The following is a 14,454-nucleotide window of genomic DNA, read 5'->3' as shown; positions in this document are numbered from 1 at the left end:
TTTCTTTGTACACATTTTGCTTTAATAATCACCAAAAAGACTTTCATTTTCTGTCACCCACCCTGTCCACCGGTTATGTTGGCCTTCAATATATGGCGATAGCAACATATATAAATCTATATCATACATTTATACACACAACACATTCTACCAGCACTGTGAAGACACAGACTAGGCTTTGCTATGGCTGGGGGCCTCTCCCATGCCACTTAAAAATGAGCACAGGTTTGCTCTATGCAAGAATTTCAACAGAATTGGTCTGGCCATCAGTCCCCAATTTCCCCAAAGTAAGACAGGATGACAAAATGGGACAGCATATTTGAAGTGAGGTCAGTCCAATTTGGATACCATAGAAGAAAAGAAATCGGATGTGCTAGGTTAAGCCTGAGATGGTATCTGGGAAGTCACCACATTGATGATGTGAACTCAAAGAACACAGGTGCTACAGTGCAGACCAAAGCCCAGCCTGACTCAACCCAGCAGGGTCAGGTGTGGATCTGAGTAGTGCTCACTGAGCCCCACCAGCAGTGTCCGGCAGGGCACCGCTGCTCAGTAGTGTGCTTTTAGAACCTGCCAGAGGAGCTCCAGCATTGGGACCACGTGCCCCATTCATCGGAATCAGGGTCCTATATCCACTGAGTTTTCCGTCTCAGGACAGCTGATGAGGCAAGAAATGTGCTGTTGCTAGTTCCCAAGCTGCGGGGCTGTTGAGAAGCAGTACCATGAAACCTTCTATGCAAACTACGCATCTTCTGCTTAGTGCTGGGCCAAGTGGACCTTGGCTAACGGTATTCCATAGCTCTCAGAAAGGCTTTCTGGCTTTCTCCCAGCTCCACCAGGATACATCTCTGACTCCCTCTTCTGGACCCTCCGGTGGACTTGGAGGAACGAGGCCCAGATGCTCCTCAGCAAATAGGTAGCTGCACAAAAGGGGGACAGGCCCACCTTTCCTGCTGTTTTAAGGACTTCTGGTGGCTGCGCTTCTTGCATGGTGCCTGGAAGGCAAGGGTCACAAGACTGGAGTACACAACAGAGCCCTTAGGGATTTCACCTGCAGACAAAAATAAAACAATCCAAATCAGCGTATATTGCCAGGCCCTACTGATGGCTACCTGAAGCTGGAGTGAGAGCTACGGGGTGACCAAAATCAGGAGCATGGTGAGAGCCAGTTAAGAGGATGAGCTAAGAGCATGCGCTGCAGTCTGGAGGAGCAACAGGTGCCTGAGGTTATGGGGAGCGTCCCCACCTCCCTGTGTGCTGAGATTCCTGCTCCAATTCACCGCACACTGGGTGGCTGGATCCTACCGCTGCCTCTTTAGGGGCCAGGTGACTCTCCAAATCACTTTGTCTCAGCAGAAAGAGGCCTTTGCCATCTCCATCCAAGAAAGAAGTGCTTAGCATGAAACATGCACATATAGAAACAGCCTATTGTAGGAAGAAGAGGACATTTTGCGGGGAAGTCCTCTGTTAAGTTTCTGTCCAGTCGCCATAATGAGTGTGTGGAGGGGCCAAGTCCACAAGGACCTCAAAGCTCAACTAAGTCCAGATCCATCTTTGACAGATGAGGGTGCAGCAGTCTCACAGAGACTAAGGGACAAGCCGAAGCCACACGCCAGTTAGTGATAAGCCAGGGATTAGAACCGAGGCCTCGGGTCCTTTCCAGTGATCTATGGGAGGTGGAGGGGAAAGCTTCCACACTGGAGAAGGCCAGTGGATACTAGAGACTTTTGGGTTACCTTTTAGTGGATACTAGAGACTTTTTGGGTTACCTTTTCTGGGACAGGAATAAGGCTTTACAGAGGCAATCCTGTAAATGTTGCTCTAAAGAGGCTCAGGAAAGAGAAGAATTATCAGAGAAAAACAAAAGGGAATTAGTGGGAAAAAAAAAAAAAAAAAAAAAAAACAAAGAGCAAGTTAAACTGGCCCAAGCCATTTTCACACTGTGGAGATCAACATTCTCTCAGGTTACAGTTTAGAAACATTTCTAGGAATATGCTCAATTGCTTATGGCAAAGCTCTGAAGTCCACGTTAAAAGGTTTAGTTTCTGATTTTTAAACCATTTCATATACCTCAAGTTTTTCTTCAAAGCGCTTCCTAGGGAATGATTAACACTTAGTATTTTTTTTTTTTTTTTTTGGGACGGAGTCTCATTTTGTTGCCCAGGCTGGAGTGCAGTGACCGGATTGCAGCTCACTGCAAGCTCTGCCTCCCAGGTTCACGCCATTCTCCTGCCTCAGCCTCCGAGTAGCTGGGACTACAGGCACCCGCCACCTCGCCCAGCTAATTTTTTGTATTTTTAGTAGAGACAGGGTTTCACCATGTTAGCCAGGATGGTCTCGATCTCCTGACCTCATGATCCGCCCGCCTGGGCCTCCCAAAGTGCTGGGATTACAGGCGTGAGCCACCACGGCCAGCGAACACTTAGTGTTTTAAGTAAACATAGATAATGTCTGTTATATTTGTAACATTTTTCCCCTGAAGGTTCAGTTGTTATTTACTAATAAATTCTCTTTTAGACCAATGAGATCCAACAGATCTCTTTTGTCATATTACTTAAAGATATATCGAAACCAAATTGCTGTTCTTAACCCAGGAGTGTGCAGTGAAATCAGTTTACTAGGTTGCAAATTGCTTTTACTTTTTCATGAAGAATAGAACACATAACTGGCCTCAAGATCCCTCTACCAAAAGCTCATTCCGAGGCAGACTCCTGAATGTCTAATGACTTCAAGAGTCAGCTGAATTGCATTTCTCCAGTCTCCTGACTCTGCATCAAAGAAGAAAAATTGGAGTAAAAAGGAGAGATGATGACAATGTGAGAGTGAACCAAGATACAGGGGCAGGAGCTGACGGGGTGGGAGGGTGATGGGAACAGAAACTAGCAGGACACTCACTGAGGACCTGTGATGTTGCAAGTGGACCCAAAATCTTCTCCTGGAAGGCCAAAGCAGGCCAAGGGTCACCTATAAGATCTGCTAATGGATGGTGATGGGTTGGAGACAGGCTTGGTGCCTCTGACTGGTGCAGTAGTTTCCTTACCTCTAAGTCTGTCTTCCCCTCCCTCTGCATCCACAATTGCTCGTGGCACAGGGGGTTGGGGACATCAAATCAGTAACCATTCCCAACATCTCCAAGCCCCCCGGTCACTGCTCCTCTGCAGCACAAGTGGGGCATTGGGAAGACTGCCCGTTTCTTCCCCCATTCCCTCTCAGGGAACCTACGCTGGCTGACGATGAACTGCTCCATGCTCTCCTTCTGCTGGTTCGCGGTCTTCAGACGCTCAGCTGTGCTCTGAAGGAGCCGCCCCTGTTTGGATACTTTGGTTCTCAGTTCCAAAAGTTCCCTTTCTGTTGATTCTCCCTGGATAACAGGAACAGACTCTTACTGAACAGGCAGAAGGCCTGAAGCACCCTGTGCTTTGTGGTTCTTTCCAATTCAAAGAAGGATTCTACAATCTTCTCCACTCTCCTGAACTGGATTTCCTCCTTCACAGCCTCAGATACCTCCAGCTGAGGACAGTTTAGGATGAGGCCATTAGGTAGGAATATTGACACTCTGGAATTCCCCATGTAGACTAGCACAGGCCCACATACCTGTAGCTTAAGAGAATCTCGCTTCAGGCTGGAATAAAACTCCCAACTCTGAAGAGGACCTTGCTTTAGTCCTGATATCAGTTCTGTCACTCTCCCTTCACAAAGATTGAAAGTTCAGAAATGTTATGTTGGGGAGAGAGATCTGGACTCAGGAAAGTTTGCAAGTTTGTAAATATTTGTGCCAACATGAAAATGGCAAAACACCCTCTCCCTGGAATTAGCATAGTTGGATCCAAAAGGTATTGGTGACATTGATCTGGAGCTAGAATCCCTGGGGAGGGGATCCTGAAACCTGCCTACACAAAGGTCTGCCAGTCAGAGTTAGCCTGAGCTCTGAGCAGATCCTGAGGGGTGGCTGACTTTCCCCAGGCCTGGTCCAGAGATGCCAGCTGAAGTGATATGCTGGGATTCCAGGCAGTGGCTAAAAAGGCTCAGTCTCATGGGGGCATTCTGTGATCATGTGACCATGGGATCTGAGGGGTGGGAGATGGGTGCTGAAGCTTTAACTGAATTTCAGCTCAGCCAAATTTCAGAGAGGTAAAGAAACTGAACATTTATGGATTGCCAGGGTTATGATGCCTCTGCCTTCTCCACACCCCTTCCTTTTCTTCTTTGATTTTTTATCTAGGGACCAGGGGGCTGGTGGGGAATGGGATGTATTTAGAGCTGCAATGAAAGCAGCCACCATGGGTCAGAGATGTCCCTCCAGGGACACTCCTCTAAGGTCCTGTCTATACCAACTCACTATGTGGCTCCTGATTTTCTGGAAAAGCTGTGACATTGAGGAGACAGAACAGTATTGGAGGGCAGGAGAACTGGGTTTGAACCAAGAAAGGACACTGGCATATTACCACTTTGCCAGGCAGCACAGGGATGTGGGTACTTGGCAGGGCCGCACTCCAGAACACGGTGAGGAGGGAAGCCGACTCCTCCAGGGCATGGTGCAGGGCACTGGTGCTGCTCCGAAGCTCACGAATGCCTTTGCTGCCTAGCACCTGGGGAAAGGTAACATCACAGGAGCGCAGAGATTACTTTCTTCCCCCTGCATGGGCTCCAGCTTCCTTTGTGAGTGAGGCACAGAACATGGGCCTGCTTGAACTGTGAAGCCCTCGCACAACCATTTGCAGTTCTCAGAACTAAGGTGCTGCTCCCTTTACCAGGTATGCCTCCCTCCACCTGCAGAACCCACAAGGCTTTCAAAACTCACCCCCCTTGCTGTGTCCTCTATGAACCTGTTACCTTCCTTGCCTGAGATAAATGACCACGTTTGCATTGGCAGCCTCACAGCACAGAGGATGACTTCTCATGCTGTGCCTGTAGCCCCTTACTGTGCTGATCTACTTGGGTGTGTGTCTTGCCCTCTATGTGGGGTTCTGTGGAGGCAGGGCTGTCCCTACGCATTCATGGGTCTCCAGCAGCTCAGACAGCACAGCCACTGGTGCCTGGTCTCTCTCACTGGCAAGGCGCTCTCAGAAGCTTTGCTGACTGCCTTCCCTCCCCCTCTGCAGTCTGCACAAGGAAATGCCATGGCTGCCAGGCTTCTCGCCCCTTCCACATGTGGGGGCCATACACCTGCAAATCCTTCAGTTTCTGTCCACCCCATTGTGTCAACTCTGCCCACAGATGGTCATGTGCCTGCATGAGTGTGGTAGATAATAAGCTACCAAAGGCTGCTAGGCAATGCCATGTGTTTCTGTGGGGCTGAGGGGAAATATCCAGTCAGCTACATCTGGAACAGAGTGGAACTCACAGTGAAAATAGGAGATAGAGAAGACAGGGCCTGGCTGCTGTACCTGGAAGAGGAAGCCTCAGCTGTTGAGAGATGCAAAAGCATGAAAAAACAAAAACAAAAACAAAAATGGTGGGAGAAGGAGTTAACATCAAAGGAAGAAAGGGCACAAAGAAAGAGTGCACCTAAAGCTACAGGTGTGATTACCTCTGTGCCTTGGGCTTCAAGGCCAGGGAAGTTGCACGCTGACCTCACAAGAGACACTATCTTTTTGACCAGCAGCCTGCCCTCCGCAATCTGCTCTCTCAGGGCACTGTAGTCATCAATGTGGCCAATGACATGGCAGCCATGCTTGTTGGCAAAGGAGCCATCAGTAGCATCACCCTCCAGCTTAGGAGGGGTCTTCATTACTGGAGAAGTATCCAAACCCAAGCCTGGAAAAGAAAATAACACGACAGAATCTTCCGTTATTCATAATGATATCGTCAGTTTACTCCAACTCAGGTAGGGGACAAGAAAAGGAAGAGGCTGGGAACAAGAAAGGAAGCCTTGGAATGTACAAGGGTGGGGCAAAGTCCATAGAGATCTTCTGGCTTCTGTATTTTTATAATCTTTCTTACATGATCTCTTAATGATAAATTTGCCAGGGGACAATTTTTTCCTTATTGGCAAATGCAATAGGACAAATCATAATAAATAATAAGTTTCTGGGTAGAGAAGACACAGACAAGGAAATCAAGCTGGATACAGAGAACATTTTCAAGAATGGAGAGATTATGGTGCCATGAAGCAAAAACAGCAGTAGGAAAACTACAGGAGGATGAACAATGTCAAGAAAGGCAGCCACACGCTATTCACAATAGCAAAGACTTGGAACCAACCCAAAAGTCCATCACTGACATACTGGATTAAGAAAATGTGGCACATATACACCATGGAATACTATGCAGCCATAAAAAAGGATGAGTTCGTGTCCTTTGTAGGGACATGGATGCAGATGGAAACCATCATTCTCAGCAAACTATCGCAAGAACAGAAAACCAAACGCCACATGTTCTCACTCATAGGTGGGAACTGAACAATGAGATCACTTGGACTCTGGAAGGGGAACATTACACACCAGGGACTATTATGGGGAGGGGAGCGGGTGGAGGGATGGCACTGGGAGTTATACCTAATGTAAATGACAAGTTGATGGGTGCAGCACACCAACATGGCACAAGTATACATATGTAACAAACCTGCACGTTGTGCACATGTACCTTAGAACTTAAAGTATAATAAAGAAAAAAAAAAAAAAAAAGAAAGGCAGTCACAGAAGGTGCAGTGAGTAGGGTTAAAGCCCTTGGGGCATGCAGAGAAAACTCTCTAAATACAGATAATATGTTTAGAGAGAACAAAAGGTTGCTTGCATTAATCACTTTCCATCATCAGTCCCTGGGCCCTTTAGTTGCCTTATTTACCATTTGTTCTGTGGATTATGGCCGTTTCTGAGCCAGGAGTAGAGGAAGCAGAGCTGGGGAGGACCAGAGCTGGGGAATTCATCACAACATCCCAGACTGGAGGGGACACAGCTGAATCTAGGGGGTAAAGGCAACCACAGTTTTCAGGAGCCCTGGAACCCCCTGCACGTGAAGCACATGCACACCTAGCCGTCCCCACTGAGGTCTAATTTTCACCAAGACATTCCAGATAAATTCTTTCCACAATAGCAAACTCACACTAGGGTTGAGTGAAAGCAAACATGGCTGTAACAAGTCTATTCACTTAACTTCTTTGAGCCTCAGTTTCCTTTTATATAAAGTAAAGATGATAACACTTACCTAGTGGAGTTAGCAGATGCTTAAATGAAATTGCATATACGGTATGGCTAGCTCAGGGTCTAACAGGGAAGTCATTCAGTCCCTGCTGTACTAGCTGCAGACCTGAGAAATACCAACAGCAGAATCCCATAAGGTGGAGGTTAAAAAAGCTGTAGAGCTAAGGCCTATGAATCCACATTTTACTTAAGGTCCAGAGGTGATTTTTTTTTTTTTTTTTTTTTTTTTTTTTTTTTTTTTTTTTTGAGACAGAGTCTTACTCTGTTGCCAGGCTCGAATGCAGTGGTGAGATCTCGGCTCACTGCAACCTCCATCTCCTGGGTTCAAGCAATTCTGCTGCCTCAGCCTCCCGGGTACCTGGCACACACTACAGGCACACACCACCACGCTCAGCTAATTTTTGTAGTTTTAGTAGAGACGGGCTTTCACCATGCTGGCCAGGCTGGTCTTGAACTCCTGACCTCAGGTGATCCGCCTGCCTTGGCCTCCCAAAGTGTTGGGATTACAGGCGTGAGCCACCATGCCCAGCCCACAGGTGATTCTTAAGCATGCTAAACTGAGAACCCCTGAGCTAGAGGATGCACAGGAAATGGGTAGTTCACAACTGGAAGGATCAGCAGTGGGCTATGCACCTAGATTGAATTTCTCAGAATCCAGGAGTCTTGGAACCTAGAGCAGAGCTTCTCTGGTGTGTTTCTGGGAGGAAAATAGGACACAGGATACAGAAAGACAATCTATGAGACAGTTTCTCAATAAAGAAAAAGGGGATAGGCATTTTACCAAAACTGGGATGTGAAGGGGGATAAAGAGGGCACATGTATATATGGAAAAGGATATTTAATATTATGTTCTAACTTCATGTTTTAAAAAAACCCTGATGTTTCTACATACAAACAAATAAAAGAAAAACTCAACAAAACCTTGAAAGGACAACAACGCATTAGATTCTACCTTCTACAGTATCAGTGATTTTGTAGGTTGGGTGGAGGGTTGAACAAATCAGAGTTTCAGGTTAGTAACAAAGGAAAATAATCCACAGGGATATCTACAGATGGTTTGATTGTAGGTTCAACAATAGAATCAAAAGAGATGTACTGTTCTTACCTATGACAACTCAATGAAGTTTACACATACAAAAATTTAAGTAAAATAATATGCTTTAAGTAGAACTTAAGGAAAAAGTTATTATAATAATTCAGAGCAAAAGAATCAGCACTTAGAACATCCACAAGAATTTTTAAAAAATTGTTTGACAAAGTGTATAGTATAGAAACAAGGTTTAGATGTTAGAAATTGGGAGCCACAGACTATTATGCAACCTTGAGCAAGTCACTTGAAACTTTCTAGGCCTGAGTTTCCTCAGCTATGAAACAAGGACATGAGGCTAGATGCCTAGGTCCTTTTCAAAGTGCTAACATTATTCGGGGAAGATTAAGTGGCAGGTAAGATGCAGGGAAACAACAGGGCATGATTTAGAAGTTGGACAGCTGTACTCCAAACAGGCAGTGATGATTGTAGTCCTGGGAGTGAATGAATAAATGGATCAGCCCTACAGTATCAGCATGTTCTCCAAGTATCTTTTGTCAAAAAGCCATCAAAGACAAAGTGGCCAGTCTAACCGGTGAATCAGCTATCTGCTATTTTTATAAAATTACTAAAGCAGCAGAGATGATTAAAATTGATATTCTATGATTCAAGGACTTATGAACGAGAGCTGAGAGGAGAGGGAGGGGCCTCTACAGAAACCCTCGGCAGGGAGCGGTGGCTCACACCTGTAATCCCAGCACTTTGGGAGGCCAAGGCAGGGGGATCACGAGGTCAGGAGATTGAGACCATTCTGGCTAACATGGTGAAGCCCCGTCTCTAGTAAAATACAAAAAAAAAAAAAAAAAAAAAGAAAAAGAAAAAAAAAAAGAAAAATTAGCCCGGCATAGCGCTGGGCGCCTGTAGTCCCAGCTACTCGGGAGGCTGAGGCAAGAGAATGGCACGAACCCGAGAGGCGGAGCTTGCAGTGAGCCAAGATCTCGCCACTGCACTCCAGCCTGGGCGACAGAGTGAGACTCCACCTCAAAAAAAAAAAAAAAAAAATCCTCCTCCGTGGACTGTTCTGGTTCTCTATACAGCAGTGAAAACATACTAGGTAGCAGGGATTCCTTACATGTTTCAGTCAATTAAAAAGAGCAATACTGGTCATGTACAAGGAGGTTTCCACCATGACTGTCATATGTTATAATTGGCAGATGCACAATAATAGTGGGCATTGTTATACTGAATTAAGACCAGGATTATTTGAATAACAGAAAGTGATTACCATTAGCCATATTACTTACTTTTATCTAAAGACTTTGTAGAAATATTAATGCATTTCTGCCTGGGATATGGACCAAGTAGCCCCTTGTCAGCATGGATGCCTTGGCTGCAGCAAGGTGAGGCCTTGGCTGTGGTGCCTCTCGACCCGCAAGCTCCCCTTCTCTGGGAAGAACGTCCTACCTGATGTGGGACACTGAGGAGAATCCTGCTTCCTCAATTAGAGCCTTTAGCTCCTTCAGTTCCTCCTCAGCTTTCCTCTTCTCTTCTAAGTGCTGGTGGATCTCAGCCCTCAGGTGGAGTATTTCTTCCTGAAAACACCTGTTACTGTCCCCTCCCGTCAGAGAAGGAGGGGAAAAAGATGGGTTCTGGGTCTCCACAGTTGCCAGACTTTTCTCCAAAGCCACCTTGATGAGCTAAAAGAAAATCGTGGTTTGAAGAAGTTAGGCCATTAAAGAATACCCAAGAGAAACATGAGATTGCAAAGGCAGTTCTCAATGAGAACAAAACAAACAAAAAAAGCAGATCTAAAATGAACTCCCTACCCAGAACCTCCTTAGTCAGGCATAAAGGCACTGGGGACTGGTTTGGGTGGGAAGGACACACCAAATGAGCAGGAGGAATGGAGGAGTGGAGCAGGAGGAGTGGAGAACAGAAGAATCCAGAGATGGTGAGGGAGAAAAGCACATAAGAAATTAAAACAAATGCAAACAAATGAGGTTGAAACAGGACTGGAGGGTGTGAATGTGGTGCTTCTTCTCTTCCGAGGAGACAGAGTCCTGCGAGTTTTCTCACAAGTCAGGAAGCTTCATCAGCTCTGCAACCCTTGAGTCCTGGATGGCGGGAGATGATGGCTTAAGGTATCAGGGCACAAAGCCTAAGGCCCTGCCTGTAACTCTGACTCCCCCAAGGACAGCTGAGAGGGAGGACTCGGGGCACTGGGGAAACAGTCAGCAGACATAGTCACAGAATTAGAATAAGGTGGAGCTACAGGGAAGACAACACCAACCATTCCATCGGCAGCAGAAGAATCACACTCTGCAGCTACTGGGAGGTGCAGGCGAAGCCACCCTGCCAAGCAGCCGACCTCGCTTTTTGGTTATTATCCGTATGCCGATGCTGCCAGACAAACTCTCTCTACAAATCTCAGCATGTGAAGAAACAGAGGCAGGAACAATTGCCCAGCACCTTTCTATTTCTCGAGGACACTCTTGAAGTTATTCATCAATGTTTTAATTAAAGCAGATCTTATGACTTTTCATCAAATGGGAATTTGTTAAGTTTTAGACTTTGTTATTGTTCATTTTGGGCTTATCTTTGGTCTTTTCCCATGCTCTTAAAAGTGTAGAAATCAAATCTGAGTATGATAATCTGCTTAATATGTGACTAATTACTTTAGTAAAAGGAGCTCCTGCCTGTCTGTCCAATATTATCTAAATACGTCCCAATGTCACATTGGCTTCTTTTTCTTCTCAGTGGCAGCATTTGGAGCTTTTACTTAACTTCGGGTCAATTCTGACCTCTGAATTTTCCACCCCTCCCCACAGCTGTTGCTGAGTCATGTTGTTTTCTTTCATCTCTATAAATATCATGACTTGTAATTGTCACTTATAAATTCATTCTGGGCCGGGCGCGGTGGCTCAAGCCTGTAATCCCAGCACTTTGGGAGGGCCGAGACGGGCGGATCACGAGGTCAGGAGATCGAGTCCATCCTGGCTAACACGGTGAAACCCCGTCTCTACTAAAATACAAAAACTAGCCAGGCGAGGTGGCGGGCGCCTGTAGTCCCAGCTACTCGGGAGGCTGAGGCAGGAGATATGGCGGGAACCCGGGAGGCGGAGCTTGCAGTGAGCTGAGATCTGGCCACTGCACTCCAGTCCGGGCGACAGAGCGAGACCTCTGCCTCAAAAAAAAAAAAAAAAAAAAAAAAAAAAAAAAATAAATTCATTCTGGCTATACTGAATCATTCCCCAATTATCTAAGTCATCCAAATATTGATGGGCATTTCCACAAATCATGTAGTGGCCCCTGATTGGGGCTAATTTGTAGAATTAATTATATATATATATATTTTTTTGAGATGGAGTCTCTCTCTGTCGCCCAGGCTGGAGTGCAGTGGCACGACCTTGGCTCACTGCAAGCTCTGCCTCCCGGGTTCACACCATTCTCCCTGCCTCAGCCTCCCGAGTAGCTGGGACTACAAGCGCCTGCCACCACGCCCGGCTAATTTTTTGTGTTTTAGTAGAGATGAGGTTTCACCATGTTAGCCAGGATGGTCTTAATCTCCTGACCTTGTCACTTATAAATGATCCGCCCGCCTCAGCCTCCCAAAGTCCTGGGATTACAGGCGTGAGCCACTGCCCCGGCCAATTATGTGCTTTATATCTCCATTCAGGTCACCAATACATTGAACAGAGCAGGGCCCAGAACAGCTTATATGGATCAACGATTGACAGAGCTGCTGGGGTTGGGCAAAGCCACTGACTTTTGCTATTCCCCATAACAAAGTATGTTCAAATCTAGGTCACAGGTTTGTGGCAGGTTGATTCACAGTATGCATGTGCAATGGTGTTCAGTAGCATAGCAGTTGAGTTGTGAAGACCTGTGTACCCAGGTCAAAGAAGAAACGTCCTTAGACAAAGCCACTCAATTCCCAGGCACCCAGTCTTACTTGGGCTTTGTGAGCCTGAGATTTGGCAGGCTCCCGGGAATGTCTGTCTCTAAGACTCTGCTGGCAGGCTTAATCAGACTGGTGGCCATCTCTATATGCGCCCTGCCCCCCCCAGCATTTGTGACAAAATAAAGGAAGGGGGACCAAATAAAACCACTTCTGAAAGCTTATGATCCCATCCCTCATTTAAACTGTGTGATGTAGTCATTCTGTATAAACTCTTTCCAAGTAACTTAACTAAAACGCACTTTGCCATTAGTCTTGAGTGCGGGCACAGCATTTTTCTTTTCTAGGTCTTAAGGATTCCCTCTGCTTAAAATAAAGTCTAACTTTAATGAAGCTTACCCATTATTAAAATGCCTTCTGAATAGATGTTGTCTTGTTCTATTGATTTCAATATACCTATTTTCTTTAAAAAGAAAAAATTATGAACAATGAATGTTAACACCAGAAAAACCTTAAGGTACATCTGATCTAATTTCCCAGTTTAAAGTGAGAAAATCAAACATTGCCTAGGGATCTGATTTTTCCCCAGGCTAATTTGCATTTTCATATTTCCATCTCAAAGTGGACTTTCTTTGGCTAAGTTTTAAATGTAAATGCCTGAAAAGTAACTCGTAACTCAGGATCTAGCCTTTTCATTAGTTTTTTTTTTTTTTTTTTTTTGAGACGGAGTTTTACTCTGTCGCCCAGGCTGGAGTGCAGTGGCCGGATCTCAGCTCACTGCAAGCTTCGCCTCCCGGGTTTACGCCATTCTCCTGCCTCAGCCTCCCGAGTAGCTGGGACTACAGGCGCCTGCCACCTCGCCCGGCTCGTTTTTTGTATTTTTTAGTAGAGACGGGGTTTCACCGTGTTAGCCAGGATGGTCTCGATCTCCTGACCTCGTGATCCGCCCGTCTCGGCCTCCCAAAGTGCTGAGATTACAGGCTTGAGCCACCGTGCCCGGCCTCCTTTTCATTAGTTTTGATCATGTATGAAAGCAAATATTTCTTTCTCCCAAATGAAACCCCAGGGCTTCCAGTATTTGTAGTGATAGTGTGAATCCATTAGGTCTATTTTTAATTATATCTCTCTTATTTTTTTTTCACACTTCCTAACTCACTTGTGATATTGCTTCCATATAATTCAACTTTTTGTGCGCTGGGTTCCCATTTGCCCCACAAAGGCCTATGTGCAAATCTGATATCCTGTTTGAATGACATTGTTTTGTTTTTACCCTATTGTTTCATATCTGTCACAATGTTAAGCCAGTGCTCAACATTAAGGCATTAAAAATGAGCTTTTCTCAAATTCTCAGCATCACTAATCATTAGGGAAATGCAAATTAAAACCATAATGAATATCATCTCACACCTGTTAGAGTGGCATTTATCAGAAAGGTGAATGATGTGTTAGAGATAATGCAGAGAAAAGGGAACACACACATTGTGACTAGGTATGTAAATTAGTACAGCTGGTGTGGAAAACAGTATGGAGTTTCCTCAAAAACCTAAAAATAGAATCTACCTTATGATCCAGTAATCCCATTTCTGGGTACGTATCCAAAGGAACTGAAATGAATATGTTAAAGGTATATCTGCACTCTCATGTTCATTACAGCATTAGTCAAAATAGTCAAGATGAAGAACCAACCTAGGTCCATCAGTAGATAAATGGGTAAAGAAAACGTGGCAGATAAAACGTGGCAGATAATACACAATGGAATACTATTTAAACTTAAAATGTCAGGGGATAGGTCCTGTCATTTGTGACAACATGAATGAATCTGAAGGTCATTATGCTTAGTGAAATAAGCCAGGCACACAGAGACACATACCACATAAGCTCACCTATATATGGAATCTAATAAAGTTGAACTCATAGAAGCCGAGAGTAGAATGGTGGTTACTAGAGGCTGGTGGAGTGGGGAGGGAGAGTAGGGGAAATTGTTGATCGAAGGTATCGACAAAAAGAATAGGTCTTGAGATGTATTACATAGCAGGGTGACTATAGCCAATAATAATGTATATTTCAAAATAAGAGTAAATTTCCAAAGTCTCACCACCAAAAATGATAGGTAGGCAAGTTGATGAATACGTAATTAGCTTGGTTTAATCATTCCATATTGTTTGTATGTGTATATATGTGTGTGTATGTATATATAATAATCATATCATACCCCATAAATGTATACAATTATGATTTGTCAATCAAAATAACTAATTTTTTAAATAGCTTTTTTGAAGTTTATCACACTTTGACTACTAATGTCTGTTCTTTGTATTTGAATCTTGATTTTTTTTCTTTAAGAAGTGGGGGTCTCATTATGTTGCCCAGGCTGCCCTGAACTCCTG

General features: G+C 45.0%; 1 protein-coding gene across 1 annotated transcript in view; it reads right to left on the bottom strand.

Annotated features, from left to right (window-relative positions):
- Positions 1–421: 421 nt before the first annotated feature.
- LOC115898987 (myomegalin-like) overlaps positions 422–14,454 on the bottom strand; it is a 17,370-nt gene continuing 3,337 nt past the window's right edge. The window contains exons 2-8 of the mRNA XM_030934923.1: positions 9,634–9,866; positions 9,474–9,514; positions 6,787–6,903; positions 5,531–5,757; positions 4,446–4,589; positions 3,223–3,361; positions 422–1,051 (exon numbers count right to left, since the gene is read on the bottom strand). Of these exons, the coding sequence (XP_030790783.1) occupies positions 906–1,051; positions 3,223–3,361; positions 4,446–4,589; positions 5,531–5,757; positions 6,787–6,903; positions 9,474–9,514; positions 9,634–9,866 (1,047 nt within the window). The 3' untranslated portion in view covers positions 422–905. The remainder of the gene's footprint in view (positions 1,052–3,222; positions 3,362–4,445; positions 4,590–5,530; positions 5,758–6,786; positions 6,904–9,473; positions 9,515–9,633; positions 9,867–14,454) is intronic.

Source organism: Rhinopithecus roxellana, chromosome 8 (assembly GCF_007565055.1).
Source record: "Rhinopithecus roxellana isolate Shanxi Qingling chromosome 8, ASM756505v1, whole genome shotgun sequence".
In the NCBI taxonomy this organism is placed as follows: domain Eukaryota; kingdom Metazoa; phylum Chordata; class Mammalia; order Primates; family Cercopithecidae; genus Rhinopithecus; species Rhinopithecus roxellana.
Note: the sequence above shows the minus strand (reverse complement) of the source record. Positions and strands in the feature narration are given on the sequence as shown.